Below are 19,142 nucleotides of genomic sequence, written 5' to 3'. Positions count from 1 at the left end.
GATAACATAAACTTTTCTCGGTGAAAAATTCTAATGACTTATTATTTACAAGCCCGAGGGTTAGATGTTTGGAGAGTCATTGAGGAAGGGATGAAGCAACGCATCACCAACAAGGAGAGTCAAATTAGATGCATTGACAAAAAGTATCCTTTTATCATCTATATGCGTTGATGCATTTAATCATATTTATTCTCTCACCAATGCTCATGATATTTGGACTAATCTTATTGAAATACACGAAGACACAATGAATGTGCGCAATGAGAAATATCATGTGCTTGTTGCTAAGCTCAATGGTATCAAGCAACTACCCTATGAAAGTGCTAATGACATGTACTCACGTTTCAATATTCTTATCAATGAGATCAATAGGTTAGGTTTGACGCCAATTAAAGATGATTAAGTGGTGAGAAAAATACTTCAAGCTTTTCTTTCAAAGTACAAGTTGATAGTCTCTGTCATCTACGACAACAATGACATCAAGAAAATGACTCCAAGTCAAGTGCTCGATAAGATCACTACCCATAAGATGATAATAAACATGGAGGTGGAAGCTTCTTCCTCATCCGACACCAAGAGCCTTGCTCTCATAAGCAAGAAAGCTTAATGTCAACACATAAAAGCAAGGATGAGGAGACAAGAGCAAGAGTTAAGCTCAACTGAAGATGACGGAGATGAAGATGAAGAGATCTATGAAGATGATGATCAAAGCACATCAAGTGATAAAGAAATTGATCATAAGATGACCAAGAACTTCTCAAAGTTAGAGAAGAATATGAAGATGATCAATGACAATGTTGATCATCCTATCTCTATTGAAGAATTGGTCAATAAAATTGATTATATCAAGAAGGAGAAGGAGAAGACCAAGATCAAGAGGGAGAAAAGGGAAAGAGCCAAGGCATTCACAAGCATTGGAAGATGGGTGAGCGACAATGAAGAGTCAAGCTCAAGTGATGAAAGTTTCACCATCCTCCCCTCCAAAAAAAGCTCTTCCTCAAGGTTGTCATCACAAAAGTCATCATCACGCAAGTTATCTCATAAGTGTCTTATGACCAAATGTATGGATAGCGATGTAAGTGATCATGAATTCGATGAGGATTCTCCTTCCTATGATGAACTCTTTCATTTGATCAATGAGCAACAAAGGACCTTTAAGAAACAATCAAAAGAATTTAAGAAATTTAATGCCCTTAATAACATTCATGCTACCTTTGTTTCTAATTATGAAAAATTATTGAGAAAATTCAATTTGCTAATCAAAGAGCATGATGAGCTTAACGCTAAATTTGAGTGCGTTGAATCTCAGGTTAAGGTCCCATTGAAGCAATCTGCCTCTCTATTTAATTTTAATCCTAAGTTAGATGCTTATACTTCTTGTGATGATTTAGTTGTTTTATCTAGCTCAACCTTTTATAATTAGATTTGCATTAAAAATGTTATTTTATCTAACAATCTAATTGCACAAGAGAATGATGAGCTTAAGCAAGAAGTGGAGAAGCTCAAGAACGACTTGGTGAGTTTAAAGTGCAAAGGATATGTCCAATCTCCTCAAGATAATCGTGCTTTTATGGTGAAGACGCTTGAGTAGGGGTCAACCGTGACATACTTCAAATGCCATCAAGAAGGTCATAAGTCCTTCCAATGCAAGCAAATGAAGAATGAGACCAAAGAGAAGAAGATGATGAACCTTTTCAACAAGACCTCCAACATCTACACTAAATCTAACTACAAAATCAAGACCAAGAGCAACCACTACAAGTTCAAGAAGAAGAAAAATGGCAAAGTGGTTGCACATATGGTTAGGAGAAAGGATTGGAGGTGAAAGCAATCCATTTAGGTGCCCAAGGGAGTTATCATCAATATGAAAGGGTCTCAATCAGTTTGTGTTTCAAAGAAGACTTGAAGCTCGAAACAGCTATGGCGATTTGGAAGCTTGGCTTACAAGATGAAATGAACATTCAAGCAAAGAAGCCAAGTGTACAAGATGAGTGCATTGATGAAGATTATAATCATCACATACCCAAATTCCCATTCAAAGGTAAAAGAGGTAAATGGTAGCTAGACTTATGTTCATGCTTTTTTTTTTGCTTCTAGCTTATTGCCTCGTCTAGGATTGCATATGTTTATTTAAATTTATTACAATATCTAGTGTAGGTTTTTATATGGTAGGTTGCTTATGTTTATCTCTAACCCATGAGCACCTATATGGTTTATTAGTTATAGGTTTATTTCATGGTATTAGTTTTTACAATTGATATCTTTCATGTGTCATGATCCAATCTATATGATAAATTCTGATTGTTATCAATAACGAGTGCATATATCTCACAAGTATTCAAGTATATCATATAGATTAAGATTTTGAGACTAACATGTATTGCAAGTTATATCTTTTGTATTCTCATGGAGAAAACTATATGTCTCCGAAGGTGTGCAATACTTAAATACTTCAATTGGTATCATTGTCAATTCTTTTTTTCATTTAAGCTACCTCCATGTATAATATAACTTAAACTTCCTATCTTGACATATTATCTAGTTGTGCATATGTTTCTTTCTCATCATATATATACATAAACATATAGGAGGAGTTTAGACTATATTATACGAGTTTCATAAATTATGATCCATGTGCTTTCATAGCTTACAATTGTTATCATTCATTTGTAGTGATATCCATATAATTGGTATCCTTTTAATTGGATCATTATTTGTGAAGCTCTCTTCCATATGCTCTAATATTTTTCCCTTTGAGTTCAACATATGCATATAGTCTTTTTGGAGATTGTTGACAAAGGGAGAGCATTTTGATGACCAAAGCAAGTTGCAAGTGGCAAGATGAATATTATGGAGGAGAGAAGAAGAAGAAGCCCTTAGATGGGTCGATCAAGGGAGATGGTGGCGATGGAGAAAGAGAGAGCTACAATAAAATGGGACTAAGTGGTAAGAATATGCATCTAAGCAATGTGATAAGACTTTGTGCTCGCTTATGATCTTTATATTTGGTATCATTTATTATTTAGCACTTGGCTTGGGTGTGTTGTTATCAATCACCAAAAAAGGGGAGATTGTAGTGAAAATAGCCCTATTAGGTCATGATTGCGATTTTAATGATTAATGAAAACATAGTCAATGGGACTAACATGTTTATCAAGAATATATATCAGTAGATCTCATTGATGCAATACATGAAGAAGCCACCACAGTCGGGATAAAATTGGACTGAATTGGAGAAGTCCAAGGTAGATTTGCCTCACCGGATGGTCCGGTATTGTGGATGTTAAGCTCATCGGAGCATATTTGATAAAAGGGGAGAGAGGCTAGAACACCTCATTGGAAGGTCTGGTGATTAGCAATTGTGCTCACTGAAGTAATTCTTCCACAGAAGGGTGTCGTGATGAAGAATGAAGGTTAAACCTCATCGGATAGTCTGGTGATCAAAGCATGGCAACACCGGAGTATTTTTGTCCAAAAGACAGAATGAAACAACCCACCGGATAATCCAGTGATCAGATGAAGATACACACCGGAGTATTTCCACTAGAGAAGGTTGTAGCCATGGAAGATCGAAGATCAACACGTCGAAATGTTCGATGATGAAGCAAGGCTATACTGAAAAATACACTGGACAATGAACAGTGGAAAGAGGCTAAATGAAGTTCAAGACATCAGATAGTCCGGTGATAAAATGATGTGCATCAGAGCAATTTACAAATAGAAGATGGAAAGGTTCGGATGACTCAGGATAACTCACCGGATAGTTCGGTGATAGAGATGAAGTATATACCGGAGTGTCTGGTGTTCATAGAGGCTTGAGTGAGGTTTCAACGACTAGTTTGTTATAGTGTACTCTTCAGATGATACGATGTTAGTACTATTGTTCTTACCGGATCATCTGGTGTTAACAACTTTTCTGAATCGTTGGGTTAATGGCTAATGCGCGGGTATGAGGCTATAAATACCCATCCACTCAGTCATTTGAAGGTGTGGCATGCTGCTGGAGTCTAGAGGAAGCTCATACACATTTGAGAAGACATCCAAATCATCAAAGTGCTTAAAGTAATTATCTAAGATAATTAAGCACAAAATTAGAGGGTGTTTAGTGTATATAGGGCTAGAGTGAGTTGTAGCTAGGTGTTGTAGCTTGAATAAAGGATCAATGAGTAATTCTAGCTTGTACTTCTTGATACATCGGCGCCTTGGAGTCTTGGTGACTCGTTGGCACCTTGGGTCTTGGTGGTCAAGCTTGTTGACCCTTCAATTTAGTGTAGAGTGGTGGCAAGACATATGTACGATGACGTGGAGACCTTTGTCTTAGTGGCTCAAGCTCTGAAGTGATCACGGTAGTAAGGGACCAGAAAAGAGGCTAGTGGTGAGACCTTGCCTTGGTGGTTTGGTGGCCTATCCGAGTGGACGTCTTGTCTTTGTGACTTGGTGGATCAAGAGCCGTGACTGGGTACCGACCGGGAGCATATCCTTTATGAAGCTCCAATATGTACTAGGGGTGTTATTCATACCGTCGAATTTACATATTACAATTTACCTTCTTAGATAGGTTGCAAGCGTTTTGATTGGTAGAATAGACACACTAGATAAATCTAATCACATCTAGATAGAAATTAATATATGTTTATCTTACGTAGTTTTTAGAGCTGAATAGATTTTAAATATCCTAATTCATTCTCTCTTAGGATGTCACTGATCCCATAAAAACCCACAGCAGAAAAAGGGAATTTGAGAAGTTCCACCCAGATGTCCAGGCCCACTTCTTTGTATCCAGAGTCATCATGGGCCATGTGAGTTTGGGCTGTGAGTGCGTGTGCGTGAGTTAAATAGCTGAGGTGAGAGACGATAAAGAGATCACATTAGGCCATCTCCAACAGAAACTCTAAAAATTCATTCTCTAAAATACTATTACATCATCCCCTATCACTATTACAGCATCCCCTATTCCCTCTATCTCCAACACAAACTCTATATCTCATCCACTATCTTCTCTTTCCTATATTAAAATATTTTATGCCCAACCGCCATAACCGCCGTAGCAGCATCGGATTTCACTTGTTCCCGTTGCAACAAGTATTGATTGGCACGGTTAAAATTCGTGGCACGTAAAAATTGCATTTATTCGGAAAAAATAAATATTTGTTTGGCATTATTTTTTTCGGAGCTAATTTTTTTCACCCCTGTAACTACGCAGTCACAAATGATTGTTTGCAACGTATGAAACGGCTGTGGCTTCCACTACAATTTAGCTTGCAGTGGAAGAAAGAATCAGTCTTGCTGCAGAAGCCTCACGACTAGTGGCTTGTAGGGGAAGGAACTGCGGTGGATTCCGTCACAAGGCTCAGCATCTCACTATATATATGAGGCTGATGTACTCTCACTTGCAAGCCAGCCAAATGGATCCTCGTTCAGCCTGGAAGCAGTACTTGAGAGACCTGTGTTTCTCCAATGATTCTTTCGATGAGGAAGATGATTTGGTCTTAGCGACTCTCAGCGTCTGGCATGCGGATGGGGAGGCATCACAGTGAGGGCCTTGGGGCGGTTCAGTGCCGGGTCATCGGCGTATCCACCGGAATCGGCTAGAGGGCCACAATAGGTTGTACAACGACTACTTTGCCGATCCCGTGGTGTATCCCGACTACATTTTCCGTCGCAGGTACAATTGTAAACAGAAGTTCTCTTGTGTAAGTATTATGTACTGATGGTGTGTGAGGTGCTAATGCTTGGTTTTCGTGCAGGTTCAGGATGAAACGTGACCTTTACTGCAAGATTGTGCAGGTGGTTGAGGAGCATGACCCGTGGTTGTAGCAGAGGAGGAACGGTGCAGGCGAGTTGGGGCTCTCCTCCTTGCAAAAAGTGACTGCGGCATTCTGTATGCTAGCATACGATGCTCTTGCAGACTCTCTGGATGAGTGCCTCCGGCTAGTGGAGAGCACCATCATTGAGAGCATGAGCCAGTTTGTTCGTGCTGTCGTCGAGGTGTTCAGCAATGAGTACCTCCGTGCTCTGAACGAGGAGGACATTGCTCGCTTGCTTGCTATCAACGAGCGAAGAGGGTTCCCCGGGATGCTGGGAAGCATTGACTGCATGCATTGGAGGTGGAAGAACTGTCCGACAGCGTGGTCGAGTTCTTTCACCGGCCATGTCAACACACCGACAATCATTCTAGAGGCAGTGGCATCGCAGGACCAGTGAATTTGGCATCCCTTCTTTGGCATGCCAGGTTCTCTAAACAACATCAACGTGCTGCACCGATCACATCTCCTTGACAATCTTGCCGCTAGCGAGGCACCAAAGGTACAATACTCCATTAATGGACAGTACTACCTTACAGACGGCATCTATCCGGAGTGGGCTACGTTCGTGAAGCCCATACAATCTACAGTCGGGAGGAAGCAGCAACACTTCGTGGTTCAAAAGGCGGCAGCATGAAAGGATGTCGAACGGGCCTTCGGAGTCATGCAGTTCCGGTTTCCCATAGTCCGGGGAGCAGCAAGGTTATGGGATCAGGAAACCCTTAATGACATTATGACCACCTGCATTATCATGCACAACATGATAATCGAAGATGAGAGACCGGATGGGGAAGTTGAACACGTGTACGAGGGTGCTGGTGAGGATGTGGTGCCGTCGCACGCTGCAACCCCCCCCCCCCCACTGCAAGCATTTATCCGAACGTATGGTGATATAAGAAGTAGACCGGGTCATCAGCAACTCCGTGACGATATTGTTGAGCATCTCTAGCAGCTCCACGGAGGAGAGTAGTATGAACCTCTTGTAGTTCAATCAATAACATGCTTAGTACTATGTCCTAAGGGACTATGTGGTATGTACGTGTGTATTATGTGAGTGCGTATTATGTTTGGTAATGGTATGGACCATGCTTGTTGCATGTGTAGTCAAATGAACTCAGTCCTTGGATCGGCTTCCTTTGATTCTTCGTGTTTTGAACTAAGAACCAAATAGCATTGCAGTTTTGCATGACACAGAAACTAGAAAGATAGCAAAAGGGGAGAATTTTAACACAACAAGGTAGGTAACAAATAACAAATCAACAAGCAAATTTGGGCATGGTTTCAAATCCATCACAGACTAGGAGGTGACCTTCTAGATCAGCTCCTCCTCTACTGTAATCCTACACATAATGATCCTCATTGTAGAGCAAGCAACCATGGAGTTCTACACACACAAATAAAGCACACCATGTTTCTACACAACCATGCATTACATTCACTATTTGTAAGCTGCAAGAAAGATCGAATCTCGAACATAATACAACCAAGAGAGCAAATTGGCCAGATGGCCCAGAGGCGGCGCACCTAGCTACAATAATGCTCTGCCGGAGGCTCTTGTAGTTGGCCTGCTGGTCCTCATCCATCTGCAAAAGATCCATGTTCATTATCTCCCTCTCCTCCTTTACCTTTTCCAATTGCACACGCTCCTCCTCGAGCCTGAGCCTCTGCTACTCTATTCTCATCATCTCAGCAAATCTCTCCGCCCTGTCCTTCTCAACCTTCTCTTTCATGGCCGACTGGCAGTCAAATATCTCTATCATGGGCCCAGAAGCTGAGTTCGAGGAGGAAGAACCGCGGGCAACCTCCTTCGAGCAATTGCGGCCAGGTGACCATTTCAGACGTGGACCACCACTGGAAGGTCCTGCAGCTACACCTTCGGGTACGTTCACCCCGGGAGAAGACTCAACGTGCTGCGCTGATGCGGGGTTGCCTGCAGCGGAGGTCTTCTTCTTCTTGCGCAAGGCCTCGGATTGCCACTTGGGATGATGCCTCAACTCCACCCAACAAGGCAGCAACGTGAGCTCCTTGTTTTCCGCAGCCTGGAACATCTGACATGCCGCCGCAATCTGAAACACATAAAAATCAGTAATAAAGGGACAGTTCCATCATGACCACACATATGGTTAATCTTACAATGGCACATAGATACATCAACCATAGAAAATAAATGTACCGTGTCGGGCTCGATCGTCCCACTCCTCCTATTACGCACGGCCCTAGCATAATGCCCGCAGAACCTCTGCACCATCCCGTTGATGAAGGTCTACCTCCCCCGCAGAGACTTCTTATTGCGGGTGGAACGGAAGTCTTTGTGCTCGTGGAAAAAGATCTCGATCCTCTACCAGAAAGCCCCTATACTCTGGTTGGTCCCCACCACAGGATCCATACTCATGTTCAGCCATGCCTTCACAAGATAAAGGTCCTCCTGCATGGTGTAACTGCATCTATAACCACCCGCAGCTGCCACCTCTCCCGGTGCCTCATGTTGCTGATCTTCTGCCACATGAGCACTATTTACGAAGATCAGGATGCGGATCCGGCTAGCATGAATTCGGTTGGCGTAGAATGGCTGGACAGCCCGTTAGCGTTTCCAAGTGTTTAATCCTTGCAAATCGCCTAAATCGTTTCGCGTTTCCATGCCAACGCGGCGGTAGTAGCGCTAGCACAGCACCCTTGTGTGGCTGCCGCCGGTTCCGCCTGGATATCCACGCGAGAAAAAGACGGCACGAAAGGGCAAAAGACTGTGCAGGAGCGCGACGCGATGCCGACCGCGGAGTGCGAGATGGCGCCATACAAAAGTACACGACGTGGCGAATATCGCGTCACCTCCTCTCCGGGCATGGCAACGCGACAAAAACGCCGGGGCGCCCGCCCCCCACGCCTCATGCACGCGTCGCTAGCCTTTTTGTTGTGGGGCAGCCCACCGCCGGTGGTACCAGCAGCGCACAGCGACCGCCGCGACACTTGTCACCGGCCCAGCGGCGAGCGCGCGCGGCCGCGAGGAGGTAGGCGGTCGCCGTCGGCGCCGCGACAGAAACGCTAGCTCGGCTACCTGGCTACCTGCTCCTGCTAGGGAGGAGGTGTTGGTACTACTAGACTACCACGTTACTATGCTAGGACTAGGATGCGGTGTCCCGCGAACGGCGAGTGCGTACGTCTGCGCTCCTCTCGTGACGGGGGCCGGCGGGCCGCCGTGCCAGCGGCCCAGCGCGCGCGGCCGAGCAGCGTCGAGTCGTCTCACTTTCACCGCTTCACGGCTCCATTATTGGTCCCTGGCACGGAGGAAGGCACAGATTTATTGCTGCGTTTTCCACGTGACGGGCATGGAACACGCGTACAGCAAAGGTTCGGTTGATCAGCTCGGGTAGGCAGCTTCCTGTTCAATCGATTACTTGACTTTTACTGATGTGAAAGGAGTATATCCCTGCCGGTGATCGATAAATAGCTTGTGCGTTACTGTTGCGCAGGTATGTAGCCCTCCAGACGTGCAGTGCCGTTGGCCGAAGCAAGAAGTTTTGACGTGCCATCGTGTTTATGGTATCAATTTTAGATTTAGTGATCTAAAATTGATATCATAAGCTTCATACTTGAAAGTACTTACTATCAGTTGGATAACACTACTGACTAGATTTTTTTTTTAGAAAAACGATATATATATATATATATATATATATATATATATATATATATAATTGATATCATAAGCTTCATACTTGAAAGTACTTACTATCAGTTGGATAACACTACTGACTAGATTTTTTTTTTAGAAAAACGATATATATATATATATATATATGACATTAAAATCCTAGAAAGGCCCGCCAGGTCGTATTCATCGCAACCTGTTGGATCCGCTGCTGCTTAACGTCTCGCTAAAAGATTGTTACTACTGACTAGATATCTTGTTACTACTATCTTGTTACTACTGGTTAGATAATGGGCTAATGAAGCATGGGCTAAAACACGCTGGGCCCCTTTGCTAGTTGCAGCATGCTGGTGTGCTATGTGTTCAAGTTAGTAAATGAGTTACTTAACTAGTACATCTAATACCTGGTGGGGGAGCCTAGTTTCGCCTCTATAAGGCTCCGCATGTGCTTACTATGATCATTATTTTATTTTCAGCATTGTAACATATGAGAAATTAAAGGTCAAAGTGTGACATTGAAGATTGCACCAAGTCAAATCGCGTTTTATATTTTGAAATTTTTGAAATAGAGGGAGTACGGGATAAGAGTCAAATTATAGTACAAAATTATCATTAATGCATAGAATTATCATTGTATTGTAAAGTTTGAAAACCGGTTGTTAGTCGGTTAAATTATGGAATTGGCTATTTTAAACTGTATAGACAATTGTCTAAATGAGTGTAATATGACTCTTGAGTACGAAAGATAGATTTACTCTTGGACACTCCAAATATGTGGTCTTTGCTCATAGATACTTTCTTTTTATCTGCCTGATGGACACTATCAAAACTTAGATGTTGTCGGTTGGACAATATCAATTTTAAAATAATCAGTCGAGGGTTAATCGTTGACAATAATTTCGTCGGTGTGTGTTGAACTCAAGAATACCGAGGTTATTCAGGTTCAGGCCTCCTGAAGTATAACAGCCATACATCATGTGTATTTTACTGTGAGTGCTTGTGAATCGGTTACCCCTTTCTTTGCAAACCAGGTCCTCCTCTTTATATACCAGAGAGAGAACTTACAGATATGCCCCAATTAGCAGTTCCAGCGTAGCTTGATATTCAACTCTTAGATCATATCTTGAAGAACCGGGTGAGCCTAACTTGCTCTGAGAGCTTTGAGTGCCTGTCCCAACCGTAGAACACCTCCACACCTACCTTCCCTAGCCACTCGACTTGTCTCATCGCCGTGTGTCGTAAGATTGTCTACCAAGCCATCTTGTCCCTGCGTCCCGTGAGTCTACCTGCAAAAGTCCACTTGCCTTATCGTTCTGCAGACCCTATCTCGTCAGCCATGCGATACTGCGTTGGCCCACGAGGCCCCATCCATAGCATTTAATGCTACGAGACAAGACAGTGCTCAATCGTACCGGTTATGACTTTGTTCACTGAATGGAGTGCCTAGGGAAGGAAAATACTTACATAGATAATAATAAATGCGATTAGATGAGTTAGGTAAGCACCGGCCCTACAACCAGCAAGGGGTGGTTGCGAGATCTCATAATATCGTAAGGAGGCTGGTCACGCAAGTCTTGCGCTGGTCGTGCGAGCTTGGATCTAATCATGCGATGGGCTAGGATTAAAAAATATCTCTCATCAGTCGTCATACCCCTTGTGAGGTCTGTTAGTTATGACGTCTCCTTACTCAATACTCTGACATAACCAGTACCGGTTGAAGAGAGAAAGATGATGAGACCTCTCATTTGAGCAGAGATGAAAAAGATCTCCTCTTATTTACACTAACTCGCGTGAAACTCAGGAGTAGAACTCGTCGCAAAAAAAAAGTGAAGAAATCCAAGGGATGATAAAAAACCAAAAATATTGACGAAGATTCAGTTTCCAATCAAACCCTAGATCACCTTGAGGAGAGACAGCACTAGGGTTAGACATGAAATCAAGTAGCCTAAAAATTTTCATAGTTGTTTTTCGCAATAACCAAGTACCCTAAAAGTTTTTATAGTTTTTTTTTCATATGTTTGCAAAAGTCATCAATTTTTTGTGGGTTGAATTCATAGAGGACATCAAGCAGCGGGCTCCAGCACGGTGGGTGCCCGTTCGTGGTTCTTTGTGGCGGCCTCGCTCAACTGTTTGTCTGTTTGCATGACCAGTCGTGGTTTCTGTATACCATGTGGGTTGTAGCGGATTTTTTATGTCGCTCGTCACCTGTCGATAATCCAACCTAATTTTAGATAGGATCATTTGATGTACTGTATAGCCGCTAACACGTGAACTTAAACTGATAGGTCAGTGAACATACAGTACATCAGAAGATCCTAGCCCCCAATCTAGCCGTCCGTACGGCGTCAGACGGTCCAGCCCTTCAATCAAGATCGGAGGGTAGAGATCCCGCACGAAACAGTCGTGCGGCGCACGACGCATCCGAACAACCGCAGCCATCGACCCCCTTACTCGGCTAATCGCCGCCTCTCCCCGCCACGAGCGCCTGGCGCCGTCCGATCGATCGGACGGTCGAGATCCCGCACGAAACAGTCGTGTGGCGGCACGCCGCCTACCGCTCCCCTACAGGTCCCTGGCACTTGTGCCCCCGCCCACCCGCTATAAGACGGGCGCCGCAGCGGTGAACCGATCTCAGACTCCTCTCTCTCCTCTCAAAAGCCACCGCAAAGCCGTGCTTGGTTATCGCATCTACCGATCCACCACTAGCCTTGCCGTGCGTGCGCGCGCGCGCCCAAGGGAATGCGGAGCGATGAGGCGGCGCTCAGGAACTGACGTCGCCGGCCAGCGCGAGCTGCGCAGCGGCCGCACCTGCCACCGGAAGCACGTCGAGGACGGGTAGATCGATCGACCCTTCCTCCTCTTAGTCGTAGGATAATTTGCTAGATAGCTCGGTCGATTTTTTTTTTTTTGGTTGGGGTTGAAAGGAGGAGGCGATCGATCGAGCATGGGGGAGGGCGAGGGGAACGAGAAGGGGGTGCTGCAGGGGAGGTACGAGCTAGGGCGGGTGCTGGGGCACGGTAACTTCGGGCGGGTGCACGCGGCGCGGGACCTGAGGACGGGGCGGAGCGTGGCGGTGAAGGTGCTGGCCAAGGGCAAAGTGATGCGTTCCGGGATGATGGAGCAGATCAAGCGGGAAATCGCCGTCATGAAACGGGTGTCCCACCCCAACATCGTCGAGCTCCACGAGGTGATGGCCACGCGATCCAAGATCTACCTCGCGCTCGAGCTCGTCCGCGGCGGGGAGCTCTTCGCGCACATCGTGCGGACCGGGCGCGTCCGGGAGGACGTCGCGCACCGGTACTTTCGGCAGCTCATCTCCGCCGTGGATTTCTGCCACGCGCGGGGCGTGTACCACCGTGACCTCAAGCCGGAGAACCTGCTCATCGACGAGGCCGGGAACCTCAAGGTGGTCGACTTCGGCCTCAGCGCACTCGCCGACCACGCGCGCAGCGACGGGCTCCTCCACACCCTCTGCGGCACGCCGGGCTACGCCGCGCCGGAGGTGTTCCGGAACAAGGGCTACGACGGCGCCAAGGCCGACATCTGGTCATGCGGCGTCATCCTCTACGTGCTCCTCGCCGGGTCACTCCCCTTCCCGGACGACAACATCGCTAAAATGTTCAGTAAGATGAACCGCGGAGACTACCGGTGCCCGCCGTGGCTCTCAACGGAGGCGCGCAGGCTCATCCCCAGGCTCCTCGACCCCAACCCCGACACCCGCATCACCGTCTCCCAGCTCGTCGAGACGCCGTGGTTCAACAAGTCGTCCATCGCGAGGCCCATCAAAGCCGCCGAGCCGCCGGTGGAGCCTGTCGTCGCCGCGAAGGACGGCGGCGACAAGGACGAGCCGGAGACGCTGAACGCGTTCCACCTGATATCCCAATCCGCGGGGTTCGACCTCTCGCCGCTGTTCGAGGGGGACTCGGCGAGGGGGCCGCGGGAGGGCGGCATGCGGTTCGCGACGCGGGAGCCGGCGAGCAGCGTGGTGTCCCGCCTCGAGGAGCTTGCGGCCCGCGGCGGCGGGCGGATGCGGGTGACCAAGAGCGGCGCCCGCGGCGTGCGGCTCGAGGGCGCCGAGCGCAGCGGGCCCAAGGGGCGGCTCGCGGTGGCCGCCGAGATCTTCAGCGTGGCGCCGTCCGTGCTCGTGGTCGACGTCAAGAAGGACGGCGGCGACACCCTCGAGTACCGCTCCTTCTGCAGCGAGGAGCTCCGGCCGGCGCTCAAGGATATCGTCTGGGCCGCCGACCCCAAGCCCGCCGCCGCCGTCGTCTGACGCCGTGCCGCGACCACTGCCAGTGCTTGCCATTGTTTCCAGCGGCATGGATCGTAGTCGTAGTGCATTGTTTAGTCAGTGTCCATTCCATTTTCCAACAAGTGACTGCGTCGTGTCTCCGCAGTAGGACCTGTTTGTTTCTGTTGTGATTTAAAAAGCAGCTTTTGAATTTTAGACTGTAGAAAGCTGAGAATTTAAAAGCTAAGAGTTGTTTGGTAATTTGAATTTTAAGTAGGTTGGATTGTTGTTTGTGTATATTAAAAGTTTGTAACACCCTCAATTGTTTTGTTATCTTGAACTTGTAGTTTATTTTAAAATTTAAAAATGCATAATTAAATTGTAAAAGATACATCATTCATAAAAACTTTATTTTTTTATCCATACCAATATCTTTTTATAAATAATCTACTCTCTCATATATATACACTATCTCTAGATATCACTATTTTTTTTTACCGAGGAACCATTGCAATTTAACACAAAACAATAACAGCACACATACTGTTCCATCCAAAAGCAATAGCAAACATCCGGTGCATACCACACGGACTGGTTGGGATTGAAAAAGCGTAAACTTTATGCACAAAATATATATGTGTTCCTGCCATTTTTTTTTCTAGTGAAGTAAAGGAATCACAACGACACAGAACTGGCAGAAAAGAGTGAGCTTGGCAAGGGTTCGGGCTGCCTTGCCATCTGTCTTGGATGACTCCCGCAGAGAACGCATCGACCAAACAACTGGGAAGAGCACGGCACAGCAGCAAGCGATGTTAGCTGCAACCTGCAACGGGATCACCAAACAGCAAGAATGGTCCGGTTTGTATGAATGACCACAATGAGCACCTTCTTCTCCTTGTCCTGCAGGAACGGCTTCAGGAATGACCACCCGGTCCCAATCAACGCAATCACGGCGAACAAGATCACACCCTTCACAAGCTGGAACAGGTAGAACATCACGTCCCACCCGTGCGGTGTCCCGCCGGTGCGGATGTAGTACTGGTCCTCGGTTGCCGAGATGCAGTAGAACGTACGCGCGACGAGCAGGCCGGACATGGTGACGGCGGTCTCGAGCGCGCAGTTGGCGAAGAAGAGGCTGTACTCGTCGGGGTGGGTGATGGGGAAGGTCTTGTTGTAGTGACCTTCACCGTCGAGCTCGGCGAAGGTGAAGAGCGGCGTGACGTAGGGGCTGGAGAGGACGCATTCCGGGGAGGATTCAGGGTTGGGGTTTATTTCCGTGGGCGGCTGCTGCTCGTAGATGGCCTCGAAGAGCGCCTCGTCGGAGAGGAGGAAGAATCGGAGCTGCAACGGGTCCGGCTTGGCGAGCGAGGAGGCGGCCTTGGCGCCGGTGACGGAGATGGACACCGAGCCGCGTGGGGAGAAGCTTGATCTCCGCCGCCGCTGGTCGGAGGAGGACTCTGGCGACGGCGAGGTGGTCCTGGAGGGCGCGGGCGGCGGCGAGGGCCATCGCGGCGAGATCTGGTTGGAGCGAGCGAGGGGGAGGCGAGCGGAGAACGGAGGGGCAGTAGCGGGTAAAATTTTCAACCAATCTTGCATTCTATTTTTTTTAAAAAAACAAAAACTGAGTGAAACTGCTCTTCGCCGAATTATGTCAATTCAGAAAGCCTCTAGATCTCAAAGCTACTTATTTATTTTCATTTCAATTTATAAAAACTATTTTTTATAATCTGTAGTAGAAATAAATAGATCTATAGTGAACACTGTTCTAGATTCTATAGTGATTGAGGTTGCTGTTTGTGGAGGCGGTGGCAAGAATCTGTATCTCAAATCAGTTGCCTCCTTAAATCGACTCTCTTTGCATAATTGAGTTTGTGATGGTTTATGGTCTTTGCTCTGCTTGCATCTGAATATTCTGCCTTAGTGTGTTTTATGTGCCAAATTTTGGTTAAGACTAAAATATTCCCACAAAAAATTGTTTATGCAAGAACCGGCTAAAAGCTTTAAAATGTGTTACGTTTCTATTGCCAAACTATAATTTGTAAACAAAATTGGTGCTAAATGAACAGAAGTAGTCTAGGGATCAGACCCTCCATATATCATTCATTGCTTGGGTGCGGTAATGCTGTCTACTTAAACTACTTAGATAAATGCTACTAAAAACGAAATGATACTAAAAACTGTCATGTCAGTGAAAAAAATCAAGATAACTCCTGACGTGCTGCGGAATTAATATGTGGCTGCCACGTCAGTGGTACGTAAAGTTCACGTAAAATTTGTAGATGTAGCACTTCTCGGCCTTAGGGGTGCTGCCATGTCAGTCGTGCGTAAAGTTCACGTAAAATTTGTAGATGTAGCACTGCTCGGCCTTGGGGGTGTTGCCGTGTTGGGGAATTGTAAACTTGAGTTGCAAACTGGCAATACTTCGTAGTAACAAGCCGTAATTCAGTGAGGCAGCCGATGTGAGAGGATGATCTCACGGCCAGAGATCTGGCGCGGAGGGCCGTGGGGACCTGACCTCCATGTGCTCTGCTCGTCTCAAACGTGTGGTGCGGCGGGGGCGTTGGATGGATACCGTATCGCCGCTGATAGCCGCCATGTCTGGTCTCTTTTCCCGTAATCCATCTTCGGCGTCCGGCCCGTCGCTCTCGCCGAGAAAGCGTTCGCGCTGGCGTTGGAAACTTCCCGCGCGCGAGCAAAATCACGTTTCATAACGATCGGTGGCATGTAGCTGTGTGCAGCACGCAGTTGAAATATCGTCAGCCGAATGGATTCCTCACTGGACTTCTCTGTCAGATGTCATCGTCGGCTACATTTCATTTGGAAAAAGAAGGGAAATTCAGTGCATCCTATTTTTCAAGCAGTGCACTATAGTGTTGTGCTGGACGGCGACAGGTGTTCACTTGTCCAAGGATAGCTTCCAGCAGGAGCCTAGTTAGTGTGGCTGAACTATCATTTTCTTAGTGTGGCAGGCTTAGATTGGTTGATATGCACATAGAGTACAATGATTTCTTTTCGAACAGGAGCATAGAGTACAATAATTGCTGATTAAGTTTGCTGGTGTATTTGTCTAAATCACTGTTTGATCTTTAGATAGTGGCTGAATGGGTTTCTGAACTTCAGTCTGCTTCAAGCTGAAATAGTGGAAGTGAAGCTCCCAAATGGGGTTAGAGTCTAGAGATGTTGAGGACGACTGAAATAACGTCCGTCTATCAACTTTAGTGACTAAAGAACTTTGTCAACTAGTATTTAATGGCTAATCAAGCAGTCGATTAATGTGGAGCAGTAGATTAATTCCATTTTACCCGCACTCGGTTGTGTTGGGCCCCAAAACATGAATTTTTCACCATCCAATCCTCCTCCACATTTCAATCTCCAGCGACTTCCAATATCCGTGGCCGCAGCTCACCTCCACGTTAACCCCTCTCATTTTGACACCCTAACCCTAACCCTCCTTGCTGGCCATCCTCCCTATCACCCTAGCTAGTGGCGCCCTAGCCACCTCGCCCACAAACCGCCTCCACCGCCATTCTGGCTTCCCTCCCCCGACAACTTTCTCTAATCTTAGGAACATTGTGAAATCCCAACCCTCAAACCCCCCAATCCCTAATCCCAACTCGTCGGAGTTCATCGGATAAGCCCCTTCCCGAATCCTAACCTCTTGAAGCCTTTTCAGAGCTCACCAGAGACGGACAATAGTCACTAGGAACGTGGAATCATATCGCATTTCTCATCCTAGGAACATCGTCCCAGTTCCGGGAATGAGAGAACAATCTAGTTCTTGTCAAAATCTTTCACAAGTAGCGTACCTCATTTCTCGACCCTATCGACCTAAGAATTTGGTGAGTGTGAGATGGACAAGATGCAGAAGAGGGTGAATAGGAGGAAGAGGGAAAATCAGGTGTGGATATGCTTAAATCACATGGGCAAAATATAACAAACTCGTAGATTAATGCTTTAGGTGTGTGCTAGACATCTTTGGGTAAATTCCAATTTGGATTATTTTTTAATCTTATCGCTTCGTGCTACACCAACCAGTACCTCTTGATTTACTACAAAACTTCTCACCTTGTTCTTGTAATTGTTTATCAAGCTACCGAACACATTGGGGGCACTAACACCTCTAGTTTAGAGACGAAACAAATGCATGAAGAGCTAAACTCACACAATGCAATCCTCATGTGCAAACAACAACTATTATATAATGCGCAATAGACAACCAATTATCAATATTGGTCCGTGTCACATCTCAAAATGCTAATTACATAATTAAATATGCATGATCATCATCACATGTAATTATACGTACTTGTTTACCGAGTTGAGTCAAAATATGTTTCAACTACTTTACAGATGGTTTAGAGTATTTTGAAGAAGCCCCAAATACTTAGAAAAAGGTGGAGAGTGAAGATAAGGGGACACTTAGAAAAATTCAGCAAAACCCGCCGTCGCGGTCTGACCAGGCTTACTCGCGGTTTGACCGCCAGATGTGCAACCACATGGGCTTGCCACGTAGACTTACCGTGGTCTGATCGGGAGCATTGACGGTCTGACCGGAAGAGCGCAGAGGCTCAACTTAAGTGAATCGATCACTCACTCTTGCTCTCTCTCTCTCTCATACTCACTCCCCCACTCTCTTCCCCACTCCACCTAAGAGAGAGAAAGAAAGCTCCACCTTGACATCCACGATGATCAGAGATCGACGGTGGGAACCTCCCTGAGTTTTTGGAGGACTTCACCGAGCTCCTCACCTCTTCTCCTCCGCCAAAGCACGCTTGTCCAACCTCAAGCCTACACGCCACCTCAGAGCCTGATCTTCAAACCGGAGCTTCTTTGGAGTGGATTGATCTACTAGGAAGTTATCATACACTAAGGTGAGGCATCCCCTACCATTTTGTCATTGTTTCCAAGCTCGATTCAACCCTTATGTCATTTAGACCCAAGTTCAACCTAGCCTAGATCCAATCCATGAGGTATTTTAAGTTTAGCTCAGTGAATATTGTCTAAATCACTTTAGAGGCACCCCACTAGTCCGATAGAGCATTTTGGTACCCTTCGTCATTGAAGGTTTTACCGGATTCCTCACCAGCGACCCCGTAAAGGCGCTACCGGTAAGGTCTGGCGGTCTGACCGCCAGTTAGAGCCGGAGAATCCAAGTTGAAACCCTATACAGGGGTCAGACCGCCACTAGGGCTGGTCTGACCGCCATACAATGGTCTGATCGCCAGCATGCCTGCGGTCTGGCCGTCAGGGGCTGAAACTCTCTGCAAGCCGGTGGTCTGACTGCCACCTCTACATCAGTCTGACCACCAGCCATGCAAGGCTAAATGCACTTAGGTTATCTTATTCAGGGTTTCAATCTTTGAAACCCTAATCACTTAGCGATCTTTTGCAAATATTTTCGAAGCACAATGCTCTAGTATTATTCAAGCACTTATCATGTGCACACTTTTCTATCATTTAT

The 19,142-nt window shown here is 46.3% G+C and overlaps 3 protein-coding genes and 1 pseudogene across 3 annotated transcripts; 2 read left to right on the top strand and 2 right to left on the bottom strand.

The window, feature by feature from the left end:
• The first annotated feature begins 5,883 nt into the window (after positions 1-5,883).
• LOC133895131 (uncharacterized) lies at positions 5,884-6,441 on the top strand. Its single transcript, XM_062335318.1, has 2 exons — positions 5,884-6,118; positions 6,233-6,441. Exons 1-2 carry the CDS (start codon positions 5,884-5,886, stop codon positions 6,439-6,441), a joined length of 444 nt encoding a protein of 147 aa, XP_062191302.1.
• A 1,030-nt stretch (positions 6,442-7,471) lies between these two features.
• Positions 7,472-8,052, bottom strand: LOC133895130 (uncharacterized). The gene is made up of 2 exons (XM_062335315.1): positions 7,978-8,052; positions 7,472-7,870 (listed from the first exon to the last, which is right to left on the bottom strand). The coding sequence occupies exons 1-2, from the start codon at positions 8,050-8,052 to the stop codon at positions 7,472-7,474; spliced, it is 474 nt and encodes a 157-aa protein (XP_062191299.1).
• A 4,024-nt stretch (positions 8,053-12,076) lies between these two features.
• LOC133895298 (CBL-interacting protein kinase 6-like) lies at positions 12,077-14,014 on the top strand. The gene has a single exon (XM_062335521.1). The coding sequence runs from the start codon at positions 12,395-12,397 to the stop codon at positions 13,721-13,723; it is 1,329 nt and encodes a 442-aa protein (XP_062191505.1). The 5' UTR covers positions 12,077-12,394; the 3' UTR covers positions 13,724-14,014.
• A 273-nt stretch (positions 14,015-14,287) lies between these two features.
• On the bottom strand, positions 14,288-15,305 carry LOC133895299 (protein CANDIDATE G-PROTEIN COUPLED RECEPTOR 7-like; annotated as a pseudogene).
• Between the last annotated feature and the right edge of the window lie 3,837 nt (positions 15,306-19,142).

This window comes from Phragmites australis, chromosome 16 (assembly GCF_958298935.1).
Source record: "Phragmites australis chromosome 16, lpPhrAust1.1, whole genome shotgun sequence".
In the NCBI taxonomy this organism is placed as follows: Eukaryota; Viridiplantae; Streptophyta; class Magnoliopsida; order Poales; family Poaceae; genus Phragmites; species Phragmites australis.
The sequence above is the reverse complement of the archived record's forward strand: the minus strand, read 5'-3'. Positions and strand labels throughout refer to the sequence as shown.